This window comes from Dunckerocampus dactyliophorus, chromosome 12 (assembly GCF_027744805.1).
Source record: "Dunckerocampus dactyliophorus isolate RoL2022-P2 chromosome 12, RoL_Ddac_1.1, whole genome shotgun sequence".
NCBI lineage: Eukaryota > Metazoa > Chordata > Actinopteri > Syngnathiformes > Syngnathidae > Dunckerocampus > Dunckerocampus dactyliophorus.
This window is the reverse complement of record NC_072830.1, coordinates 14,185,260-14,198,692: the sequence shown is the minus strand read 5'-3', so window position 1 is coordinate 14,198,692 and position 13,433 is coordinate 14,185,260. Positions and strand designations below refer to the sequence as shown.

The window sequence follows — 13,433 nt, the reverse complement described above, 5'->3', positions numbered from 1 at the left end:
GTTGGAAAGTATGCATAGAAATGACAATATGCTCCAAATAATGAATTGTCTAATAATTGTGCACACAGTGTATTTCAAGAAAAAAATGCATTTCAGTTTGGTGATATACAGTAGGTGAAATGCTACTAAAATAATATTATTTTTCCACACAATATGACAAGTTTATTTGACCTAATTTTCCAAAAATTACAACTTTATCCTTTGTTTAATTTGTTTCTAATAATATTACAAGTCTTTTTTTGCTTTACTATTTTAGCTCTGTGCTCCTAAAATGGAAACAAATTACAAGTTTTTTTTCTCTTTAGAATGCAACTTTATTCTCTTAATATTTTTGCTTTACTCTCTTGTAAACTTTTTTCTCGTAATATTATGACTTTATTCCCATAATATTTTCTAATATCAGTATTCTAATATCTAATTTCAATATTGATATCCACCCATCCATCCATCCAATTTCTATGCCGTTTATCCTCATTAGGTTCTCAGGGGTATACTGGAGCCTATCCCAGCTGACTTTGGGTGAGAGGCAAGCTACACCCTGGACTGGTTAATACAAATATCCCAATCTATAATTAATTAATTAATACTGAATAATTAATAATAATTGGTAATTTATTTATTAATGTTATAATTATATATTTATAATTTTTTAAACTGTCTTTACACCTGTAATGTTATACCCTTTTACAACTCCATTCTTGGTTTTATTTATTTCTCATAGTATTACGAGTTTTTCTTTAATATACTTTATGCTGCTAAAATGACATACACATAAATTACAACTTTTTCCTCATTAGATTACAACATTTTCTCTTAATATTTTGACTTTATAAAATAAAATTAATACATTAGTATTAATACATACATATCTAATAATAAAATTTGATTGTAAAATCTCTCAAATGTTATATTTAAAATGTGTTTAAAAAAATAAAATCAAAGTAAAATTACTCGAGCTGCCAAAAATAACACGTTAACTGCAGTAACTAATGTATTTCATTCAGGCAAGCACGCCTCTCTATTATGACGGCAGACATATCTAGTAGAGCGTCTCCGCACAGTCACACACAGTCTATGCTCTTCTATAACTTCATTCTGACCTGAACGCATCAACAGCAGTACACCATATACACCATATGCTTTATGTATCTCCAACTCACACATGCCTCTTGTCCGTTCATCCTGGGAACAACACTTCCTCATTCTCATTACAAGAACGCAGTATGCCTTCAGGGACACTCACTTTGTAACTCTAAATTGGGATGTACAATTTGCTACATTTAAGTATGCTGGAAAATACACTGAAAACAAGTAAATTAAATGACGTGATGTCTTTGAACGCAATCCTTCATTGCTCATAATATATGATTCACATATTCTGCTACTACTGTATTAAAGAGACTAGTGTTAGACAAATACTGTATATTTTTAGACTTGTGTGGTATCTTTTAGCTTGATTGATATATTCGCTTCATTTGGAGCTGTTAATACATACAAATATATATAATCCTGTCCTGTCATTTATGTCTGTTCAGTAAATATGGTAAAAATGGGCATATTTCAGACATGGTTGCTAATGGTGATTAATCATGATTAATTAATTTTAAAAGTGATTAATATGATCAAAATTGGTACTCATTTGACAGCCCTAAAAATTACTGATGATTTTTCACATTTCTTTTGTTTGTTTTTTTTAATTTTCTTGTTAATTTATATTTTTAGAATGTGCCTCAGGCCAATAAAAAAAACATCTTTTCTACCTATTCTAGGTTTTAACAGGTCAAGGATGTGGGCTCCCTTTTTGGGCAAAACTCACTGACCCCCTCACGTCACGTTGTCACAAGGAAATATGAAGGGAGTCAGAAGTGCAACTCCAATTATGACTTAGTGCAGAACAAGTAACAAACAAATATGATCACAGATGTGCGTGTCAGAAATAGGGTTGGGTGTCGGTACTTTTGAAACGGTGCTTAAAACACAGAAAACATACAAATTTTGTCCAAAAACAATGCCTTTTTATTTTCTTCACTTATTTTCTCCACGAAATTTCCCTTAATTTCACATGCGATTGACTGGAAGGATGATGGTACTGTTTCGGTATGCATCCCTGATGAGAAACTGCTCTTTGCATGATAATGTGAGAAATGCTATTATGTAAATGAGGTTTCTCTTTTCCTGAGGCTCTTATTAAAATACAATCAGCAGCCCACCTGCATGTAAAAAAACTCGCCATCACACACTGGCAACATTACCACCACTTCAGGGTGTGGATGGTCTGTTTTCTTCCGAACAGACAACTCAAATTCCAACTTTGCAGTCTTGTTTGACCGGTGGTACAAGTCCTGTATATATATCTTAGCTGCTCACAAGTGTATAGGAGCGGATGCTGTTTGTGTGTCTCTATCATAGCAAGTCTCAATAAAAGGGAAGAATAATGTAGATCAAATCTAACACACATGAATGCATGGGTCATTCATACTAAATATACAGTATAATGAAGGTGAACACAAGCGGTAAGATCATCTTGGAGCATAATCTTGGTTACTGGGGCAATACAGATTAAAACTTTTAGCCCAAATGTCCAGGTAATTCCCATTAATTCTCATGAATTCCCATTAACTCAATTCCACATGACATTCCCGGCTCTCTCTCTCTTTATCCGCTCAACAAGCTTGCAGAAGGCTGTTTTCACCAGTTTCAGCTTTCACGGCATGTCCTACTTTAGTGTTTCCAGCCCAGTCATTAGGATTTAGAGGTCTATTGTTACCAGACCTGAATGTCTCATTAAATGTCTCACGCCTGCACTCTAAATCCTGATGGATACTGCTGACCAAAACAGAAAAAAAAACTTTATTTAGAATGACATTTAAGATTGTCCAGACTTATCCAGACTGAAAGAATGCAAATGTACTTGTGTTTACAGACACCTCACTGTGCACTCCACCAAGTGTTAAGTGTGGAATTATTCGGCTCATTGGCCAACGCAAAATACCACAGACTCCAACTTTAGCAGCCAAAAAACATCATGTAAAAATCCCACCCCTTTTGTTTTAGTCCACTCGCAAAAAAACACCAAACATGTAGACATTTCTTACTTTTTGCTGGCCTCACAGACATCAGCGATGTTGGAGAAGAGGTGGTGGTGTTCTGTCTTGGTCATGGCCTCGCTCAGCTCCATGGAGTTCTTGAACATGCGGATCAGGATCTCAAGACTGTGGAGGTAGGAGTGTTCGGAGGAGATCACTTCAAAGATGGCCTGAAAAAGGGAAAGTGCAAAGTAAGATGGAGAAAAGTGAACATGCTGACTACGCTCATCTACAAGTGCAGCACAGTGGCCACTGGCGGGCCACGGCTTCTTTTTTAGTGGTCAGCGGCACATTTTCAAAATATTATTTAAAAGAAAACTAAAAAAAACAGGAAAAATGGAAAAATCAGCAGTAATTTTATAACAGTTTTAAAAGAATAAAAGTAACACTATGTAGAAAAAAGTAACACTATGTAGAAAAATTTTAGCAGCAAAAAGAAATTTAAAGAAAAAGAGAAAAAGTCAATATTATGAGAAACAAACAAAACAAAAAATGAAGTTGTAAATTTTGAAAAAGATTACGGGAATAAAGTCAGTCATTTTAGGAGAAAAAGTTTACAGGAATAATATTATTATATTGGACAAATTATAAAAAAAAGTAACAGCAGAAATTTTATGAGAATAAAGTCAAAATATTAAGTGAAAAAAGTCGTATTCTAACAAGAAAGTCGCAATTTTACGAGAATAAACTTAAAAATAATGTCACCATAGAGGTAAAATACTAAAGAAAAAAAATACTTTTTATAAAGTTGTAGTATTATGAGAAACAAGTTAAAGAATTAAGTTGAAATTTTTGATAAATTAGGTCGTGGCAAAAAGTTATAATATTATCATAATAAAGTCTACATATTATTGGAATAAAAAAAATTACATGAGGAATGTTGAAATAGCTGGAAATTTAAAAACAGCAAAAATGGGGAAAAAACTGCTGTAATTTTATGAGAATAAAGTCAAAATATTAACAGAAAAAGTAGCAATTTTAGGAGAATAAAGTTGTAATACTGTGGGGCAAAATAATGTTATTTTAGTATCAGAGCTAAAATATTAAACAAGATTATATTTATAAAGCTGTAATCTTAAAGGGGAAACAAATTAAACAAAGTTGTAATTTTTGAAAAATTAGGTTGGGTAAAAAGTGGTAATACTACGACAATAACGTCATAATTACAAGAACAAAATACAAGAGGAAAACTTAAATATTTGGATATATAAAAACAGCAGAAATGGGAAAAAACTGCTGTAATTTTATGAGCATAAAAGTGAAATATATATAACTTGTTAGCATGTCTACACGAGTTGGTTTACAAAATATCAAAGTGGCAAAGCTGCATCCTTTCATTTTTCACTATGTGGCCCTCCGTGGCAAAAGCTTAGACACCCCTGGTCCAAAAGCTCCATACATTGTCAATTGCAATAACGTTCCAAATAATGGCTCTAGTAGAACAGCAACATTTGACCTCTGCTCTAAAAATAGAACCATATATAACACAGTGGTGTTTTATTAGCAGGGCTTAAAGACACTAAACTGACTGTCGTGGAGACCTAAACACAGTTCATACCTAAAATAATTGTAAAACTGATAACTCATACCTCTTGTCTTTTGCGTTCTTCCTGGCTCATCCGATCGAACAGGCCGCTTTTCTTGACCTAAGTCCAAGAGAAGAGAAAAAGCTTCTGTCAGTAAAACTATCTTGACATGCCTTTGCAAGGTTTCCCTCTACATCCTTCTAATGCAAGTGTGTGTTGTGATTGCATCTGTTGTCCCAGCATACAATGAAAGGAGCACTTAACATAGCACTCTCTACAGGAGGGGTGCAACAAAGTGGGGAACATCCATGGCGACGGATGACATGCTGACGTCAAAGGCAGAAAACAGGGGGCTGTTTAAGTATCGCTTGGCTGGAGCATGCAGGGCACTGTGAAGTGAGACTAAATTATTCTGCCTGTGCCTTTGTCATCAGGATGGTAATCCCCAATTAAAAGCGTGCCTCCAAATTGCGCTGTACAATATGAAACTACTAATGCCTGCATGGGCAACTTCTATTTGACCCTCCCAGACTATTCCTCATGCTGGAAAGATACCAGGAAGTGATACTGCGGCCATCGCTACTATCTTGCCCCAGGCCCAAATGGGAACAAAAAAGCTACAGTACATCAAACCAGTAAATAGTGTATCTCTTGCCTCAACTAAGGCATTGTTTAAAAAGGCAATTTTCTTGTTGGCATTAAAGGACTTTTTATGGAATTTTGCCCATCATCCACAATCCTTATGTGAGACATGAACACACGTATTTCTCTTTTCTCTGCGTACTAAAAACAGCTTAAAAGAGGCAGGTAATTAATTGCTGTATTGGACACACATATTCAGTCTAGAAAGCCCACTATTAAAACACTTCCACACTTGGGTTTATATAAATGCTGTGACCATGTAGTAACAGGTACATTCATGATAACATGTCATACTCTCAGTATTTTGCCGTATTGTGGTCATTTTAAGCATTAGCGGAACTTCCTTCCTGGGTACATTGATTTCACATAGCAACATATAAATGAACGCTACTGTACACCGAGCATTAACTTTTCCAAACTCAACAACAAAAACACAGCAGCAGTGGCGGCGGCTCCAACATGTAGCGTTACCTTTCGGTAGTGGCCTGAAGCTTTGTAAGCGAGTGTGTAGTGAAGCTAGTTGCTAGCTGGCCAGTAGCTAGCCGGTGTGGTGTGTTGAGGTGTAACCACGCTAGTAACGTAGTTCTTTGGCGTAACGATGTTAATAACAATAATAATAATGTTTCTGTGGCTCGGTTAATATGCACCTCATATTATATGTAAATGGAGCGTTGTTGGTGCTTTTTGAAGGTTTTCTCAGAAGGCTTTATAGGCAGAATATGTGCGTCCCATTATGTGCAATCTTAGCTGCCTCTTTTTAGCTGTTTTTCCATCTTTAGAATGCGCAGCAAAGAGAAAGACATGTATGTTCATGTCTCACATAAGGATTGAATATGATGGACAAAATATTTTTTTTAAAAAGTGCACTTTTCCTTTAAGAGCATTTCCAAAAAAACATGTCAGTTACTTAAAGAAAACAATTTGACCAATAAATGTTCTGGATGTAACATGATAGGCCCCTAAGAGCGTAATGTTTGACGTGATGTTAGAACGTTCCGACAACCGTGAAAACTTGAGTGACAAATGTCAAATGCCAGGAAGTGCTGCAGGGAGGAGCCAGGATGAAGACAACTAGTAAGCCTGGTTCTTGGCTTCTTCAGAACAGGACAGCGACAGCATCATTGCATCAAAATCAAAACTGTTCATTATTCACTGCCCGGCATATGCTGGCCACAGCTGATTTTGATTGATGACGTGAGACACATCGTTTTGCATCAGTACTGGATGTTACTGTTTCCCTTTAATTTACAGTTCACACTCATGTCTGAATTCCTCAGTCCTTCCCCTTGCATGTTTGATCACATCTCAACAAGTAAACAAACCACTGAGAACCCCTGAGAATAAACAATGCCTACATTGAGTACAACACTGCTTTCCTCCATTCCAATCCCTAACTACATTATGCAACTTAGGGGCGACCACACTTTCTCCTCTAAAGGCACTACATATTATGCATAGCTTCTGTCTGACAAATAAGGAGCTTGCCAACACACTGGCATGAGACCTAGCAGTGCTCCCAAAAGAGGTCTGGCTGACTTGTCTGCCTCCCTGCTCTTGAAGGAAGGAGTACGCCTGCACTCTTGGCTGAGCACACTGAGGGACAGTGGGAGGCAGGCACGCTGTGGACTGTGACCCAACTGGATATGACAGCATTCTTGAGAGCTTTCCAAGCACTGTATACTGTCATGGGATGAAAAGACAGCATGTGAAAACAGAAAAGAATGAAGCTTGAATGACATAACCAGAACTTCAGACTACAAGAAGTGCACTTTGTCATCTGAGGTTAAATGGCTGTCAAAGTCAGAGTGAAGTGTGCTCATGGAAACATTTTTTACAGGACACCTGCCATGTTTGTGGAGATTGTTTGTAATTGTCTAGAATTGGTGGTATGTAATAGCCTCTTTGACAATGCTTATTAAAGCTGCTCAATAGTGGAAGCCAGAGGTGGCAGCAAGTCAGTGTTTTGCAAGTCTGAAGTCTTTAACCTCAAGCACAAGTCGAGACAAGACAGGTCGAATCCAGTCTGAAGTCATAGGCTTCAAATTTTCCAGTCCTTACAAGTCATAAGCACTATTTAAAGCACTATTAAATTTGACAAATACAGTCATCCCTCATTTATAATGAGTTACAGCACAGAAAACCTGTTTATGGCTTTCTAAATACAGTTTGAGCCCTGTAGACAAGAAATAGCACCCCGATAGTCATCATTACACTCCTATTATTCACTGTTTACACTGGATTGCACAACTATTATGCTATAGGGACTCAAGACGGTCGCAAGTTAGCAAGTTAGCAAGCAGGGCTTCAAACGGAGTGGGGAAGAAGGACAAAGTAAGAAGCCACAAACTTACCACTTCCACACATAATGAGAGGACAACCTTTTTTCATTCTGCATCCATGGCTGGCTACATCGTAATGTAATAACGATGGATGTCTCATTCATGTAACCTTACTGCTGCGTAGTGGCCAGAATACTACATATCACTTGCATTTCAATAGGTTTTGATAGACAATAGATAGTAGTCTACCACAAAACAGTGATCATTAATTCATTCATTTTTTTAAAAAGGAGCGATAATCGAACCGCAATATTGCAAGGGACAACTGCACAATCCATGCATTTTGAATTGTTTTCGTTTTTAAATAAAATAAGAACAATATGACATGACTTACAGTAGTCACAGAAGATGAGTGCTGACATAGCATTCAGGATTTTGTCAGTGCACACAAATGTAATCCACACATTCGTTGTTTGTTCTTATACCTGACTGGACGTTAACAGATGCATTCAATGAGGCACAATCAAAGGGAAAATATGTTTTCTTCCTGAAAATGGCATAATAACACATTGACTGAAAATCTCAAGCATTTTCAAGTCATCAGAGTAAAGTCCGAATCAAGACCCGAGTCACTGATGTCTAAGTCCAAGTCGAGTTACAAGTCTTTGGTGATATTGTTAAATCGCGTCCAAAGTCATGAAAATTGGGACTCGAGTCTGACTCGAGTCCAAGTCGCGTGACTCAAGTCCACACCTATGGTGGAAGCCGAAACAGGATTGTTGTAGTTTTACACCCGAGTCTGCTTTTTGTCCCGCCCTGTTTTGTTGAAAGCAAATGTCGCTTTCTGACAAGGGGTTCACACGTCACACCAGATGCTGGCGTAGACGATGCCTCGTATCTGATTATCTGTTTTTATGGGAAGCCGAGTCGTTGTGTCAATGTGTAAGTCAAAGGCCAATACATTCTGGCTCTACTCTTACGTCGCCAATTTGATGTGACAATTTTGTGCAGCATCTGCGTTTCAAGAGACTAATGTCTGTAAAAGGTGTCCAAAGCTGACGTGCGTCTGTAATGAGTGTCTGTCATGTCTAACCACGCTAAGCTGGCTCCAGGAGGTCCGTATGGGTCTGTATTGCACCACAATGGCGTTATCTACTTGGGGTTCTCTGGAATCGGCATCTTCATCCGAATCGTTATGCAAGGCCTTTTCCTGATAGTTCTGGTACAGTTCTTCCTCTGAAAGACATTTTTTTAAAGAAGGAATTATGTGTGTGTGTGTGTGTCTAGGCGAATAGGATAGAAACAATCTGGGTTATGACTGAAATGCAATACTGGAATGGCTGCTCTCACCTTCACTGTCAAAGGTCCGCTGAGGGGTCAAAAGGTTCCTCTTCTCAGGAATCTGAAACACACATGGGACAAACTTTGAGAGAACACCCACAAGCCCTGTCACCTGCTCAAAAACTCTCTGTTGACCTTTGTCATTGTCAAACAGAGCCACTTTGTGTGTGTGTGTGTGTGTGTGTGTATGGTTGAGTAACATGACATCATGTCTTCCAACCATCACATACTAAATGTCCTTGTAAGGCTTTGTGCTGATTCTGCTGTTAAGTCTGTACCACATTATGCGAACTTTAAGAGTCAAAGAGTGTGTTGTTGAACCCTTATCTTTATAATACTGTTATCTTTATTGGACTCCAGATTCGCTCACCTTGCTCTTTGCTGTTCCAAGAGGAGTTTGTGTCCGTGGGCTGTCAGGTTTGGGTGCCCCCGGGCTGGTTGGCTTCACAATGCAAGGACTGCCTGGACTGGCCGGGGAAGTTTTATTATCGCTATCTAATCCTTTCATGACAGGCTGGGAAAGCGACTGCGCCTCCAGATCGACTCCGCTGACAACAGCCCTCCGATAGGATGTACTCCTCAGGCCCCTCCTTAATGTTCCCGGGCTTTCATTTTCCCCATCTGTGCCGTCACCATGACCCCCTCCCGTGGAAAAATAGGCTCCTGTCTCGACCATGCTGAGGGTTTTTAATGTCCTCTTGGAAGTGTCCAACCCCAGCAGCCCTGCCAACCCTTGGCCTTGTGGCCCAGACGAAGTCGCCTTGCTCTGCCGAATATCAGAGGCTAAGCCCTTGGGGATGAGCTGCTGGGTCCCCATCTTCAGGGCAGCGGGGCTGTGGGTGCTGAGAACCACAGACGGACACGGTGACATACGCGGGGAAAGAGAGGGAGAAGGAGAGGAAGAAGATGCATGCCTGGTGTCTTGTGAAGAGGCGTGCGGAGGCGACGACTGTCTGAGGGGCGGCAGCCGGCTGTCGGCCGGCGAGGAGGAACGAGGTGTTGGGGGGTCGGAGGAGGTGAGGGAGGTTAGGGAGGGGATGCTAGACATGGAGCTGTGGGAAGGACTCCGTCTAGCTGGAGGAGACGGGCTTGTTAGAGGCGAGAAGGACAGTTCGAGTTGGTTATTGTTAGGAGTGTGTGGAACCCCTTCAGGTGGGGACAGGTTGAATGATATCTTCTCCTTAGGCAGGCTCAGACTAAACACACTAGAAATGAGTCCTTGAGGATCCCTGACACACTTGTCTGGCCACACTGTCACTCCGTTGCTGTGGTTTCCTGTGTTGTACTCTCCATTACGCACTCTGTTGTCCAGTGAGGCAGATCTGCTGCTCTCAGACTTGAATTTAGACAAGGAAAAACGTCCGTTGGCGATGTGCCCAATGCTAATGCTCCGAACAACTCTGGACTTTTTGGAAGGTTTGTGCAAAACATGCTTTAACACTGCAGTATTTTTGCCCGCACATGGGGCCGTGACTGCCAGTTTCTCCGCCGGTTGGCTCAAGGCGAACGCACACTCCTCCACAGGGAAGTCCGTCGTCGCGACGCCGTTCATGTGGTAGCTCCTGGGCCGAGGTTTCCTCAAATCCTGCGGCATTTTGCAGTTGTCTGTGCGCCGTTTCCACAAGGGCATGATGTTATTGTTGGACAGGTCCACGTCGTTGCTGAGATCCATGGTCCTCGGGTGTCCTCTTTCCCTATCTGTGTCACAGCCGGAAGGCCGCAGTGCAAACACTGCTTGCCCTGTGGAGAGCCAACCTCAGCCCTGAGGGCAAACAAAGAGAAGAATAGTAATCACCCGAGAGCTTAGTCACGTCCAAATTCCCACAGTTTACTCATTAACAGCCTGGCAACATCTAGATGGGGGCAATATTTTTAGAACGAGCAACAACTGGCAGGAAAATGATTGTTTTGTGGCAGTTGAGCGAAGTGAAATGTCCTCATTAACAACTCACAATTGGAACCGTTTACACTTGTAAAACTTACAGTACATCCAATGCAGTGCTCCAATGTTGTGGTACACGCAAAAGTACTGCTTTAATATTAAGAAGCAGGTAAGAATATGTGCACACATAGTATAATAGGAGCATATACACTGTATACCAAGTATACACTTTTAACTACTTAGAGTTGAATAGGACAAGACATTTACTGCTTCTGTTCCCCTTCTTCTGACATGCAGCAATGATGTAATTAAACTCCTAATTCTTAATTATTTTCCATCAGAAAACGGATTAATTTGACTATTAAGACCATGCAGTCAATTTCTTGAAAGTTGCATATTCACCTGAAGAGGAACTTTGCAGTCAGTGGCTCATGTTTCTTGATTAATCCAACGTGGAAACCAGACTTGGAGTCGAGGCAGCATCGATAAACTAAACTGCAGTGCGCGGCAAAGAGGGAAGCGAGCCAGGCGTGTCTGACCAGGCAGGGAGGTTCCTGGATGGTGTGGACAAGTGAGGAAGAGGGGCGGGGCCGCAACAAGGCAGGAGACACCACCGCCTCTTCACGTCCGGTTCTCATGTGTGGTAGACCCCCAGATGGGCAGAGACCCATTTTGGGATTTTACACAACCCAATCTGACATTATTAATTCGTGTGACAATTGCTTTGTAATGTTTTACAACAAAATTAAGATTTTTCTGATATTTTATATCGAAACTGGAATAAGAGTAAAAAAAAAAAAAAAAGAAGTAGACTCTGCCACCTAAATGGATGATTATGTATTAGCGCCCTCGTGTGTCTGATGACGCAATTGCAACAGTCTTGGACCTTCGATTAAATTGATTGAGTAAAAGTAAAGTAGCCAACAGTATAGACATTCCTTACTGCATTTTGCTTGCAATGTGTGTCTATTTCAAACTAAAGTAATGTATTCTGATAAAAGACAGAGCACTGGGGAAATAAAACGATTTTAAGAAATGAGATCACCTTCATTGTTTTGTGTCAAGGATGCACATCACAACCGTTGTGCATTGTTCGGACACTGAAATGTTCCTTCCTGTTATCAGTGTTTCCTCACACTTTTACAACACTTTGTGTGTGGGCAAACACCCCTACATTGTTCGTCAAAGGATTACAATTTATCTGTCGACAAAGGAGGTGAGTTAAGAGCTAGTAAACGTAATTAAGCCCTTCCTCTTCACACGATAACATTTTTATTTGCAAAAGGTATCAGATTTTGGTGTCTATATAGGACAGAGGTGCTCTGGCGCCATCAAGTGTGCGTTAATGACATAACATGCTTTACTGAATTTAAGTAAAACGTTAATTAATGCACTTTTGATTACGAGTTTTCCCGCCTCACCAAGCCATGTTTCGATAGACAAAGTACATTCAATAGATCTTTTCCGGATTAAGACCGTGTATGGCAGATGTTAGCTCCATGAGCTGTACCTGTACTTCAACTGCTGTTGGAGAGGTCACCAGGCTAACGTTAGCAAGCGAGCGCACTCGCCTTCGTTATTTTTATAGACTTAATTAAATGAACATTTTGACATCATATGATACGTTTAAACGCCACTACTTTTTGTCCCTTTAAAGTACAATTTAAACCCAGCAGTGTCCACTTTAAAGGACACTTTGTGTCCGACTACATTGACACAATATGGGGAACAGGCTAATTAGCTAGCTTACCTGTCGCAGTGCATTCTGGGAATTGTGGTATGATCACTGTTGCCAACATTTCAGTAACAAAAGTAGCTATTGGCTGTCCTAGAAGTCACATGACGCATTCGTTTAATTTGCATTTGATGTTGTCAAATTCTATAGGAAAAAAAAACCTGATAAGAGAGACAAAAAACATTTTAATTACGTTTAGAACTACAAATAAACTTGATTCTTGGTTTGTTAATTTAAAATTGTCCATCATTTCATCAAAATAAAATTGCTAATATTTGATCTCGGTCAGTGCCTGTCAAAGTTCTCCCATCATATGTTGGCAATTGAGAACTTTTTAAAATTAGCACAATCGAACAGCGAATAACAGATTATGCTGTTTATTCTATGGTTCACATTAACATGACAGATGTGGTTTGTGAGTAACACACTCTTCTGGTGAAAATATGTAATCGCAATTCATTTGCACTTTCGACCAACCATTAGGCAAGGTAAGCAATTGCCTTAGGCCCCCAAGGTGTCGGATAAAATATGGACCCCTACAAAATTTGTACCTCTGCGCACTTTGACGTACGCTGGTTTTATATCTGAAACTTTATTCTCTCATTCTGTTCACGCTGTATTAATTTAGTGCGATGTTGTATATTGGTAGGGGCCCTTGAGGCTGCCTTTCCTACGTTTTTGTGTTAAAAGAACATATGAAGAGGGCCCCTGGCTCCCAAAAAGCCCCAAAATTGCTAAGAACCACCACTGCGTAGAGCTCCGTATCATGGCTTGTGACTGACTTTGGGTGGGGCGGACCTGTCAACAGCACCCGCCGCTGCTCAGTGAGAAGATAAAATGCAGAACAATACATGCTTGCACGATATTAGAAAACTCCCCAACAACGTCAGAAAAAGCCGCTCGTCGCTTTTGAGAAAATATGTCGTCAAGGGGGGTTGGAAT

At 39.9% G+C, this 13,433-nt stretch overlaps 1 protein-coding gene across 1 annotated transcript in view; it reads right to left on the bottom strand.

The window, feature by feature from the left end:
• LOC129190923 (rho guanine nucleotide exchange factor 26-like) overlaps positions 1-12,421 on the bottom strand; it is a 41,971-nt gene extending 29,550 nt beyond the window's left edge. Inside the window, exons 1-6 of the mRNA XM_054793729.1 lie at positions 11,159-12,421; positions 9,245-10,636; positions 8,884-8,935; positions 8,627-8,769; positions 4,676-4,732; positions 3,096-3,256 (exon numbers count right to left, since the gene is read on the bottom strand). Coding sequence (XP_054649704.1) covers positions 3,096-3,256; positions 4,676-4,732; positions 8,627-8,769; positions 8,884-8,935; positions 9,245-10,546 — 1,715 coding nt within the window. The 5' untranslated portion in view covers positions 10,547-10,636; positions 11,159-12,421. The remainder of the gene's footprint in view (positions 1-3,095; positions 3,257-4,675; positions 4,733-8,626; positions 8,770-8,883; positions 8,936-9,244; positions 10,637-11,158) is intronic.
• Between the last annotated feature and the right edge of the window lie 1,012 nt (positions 12,422-13,433).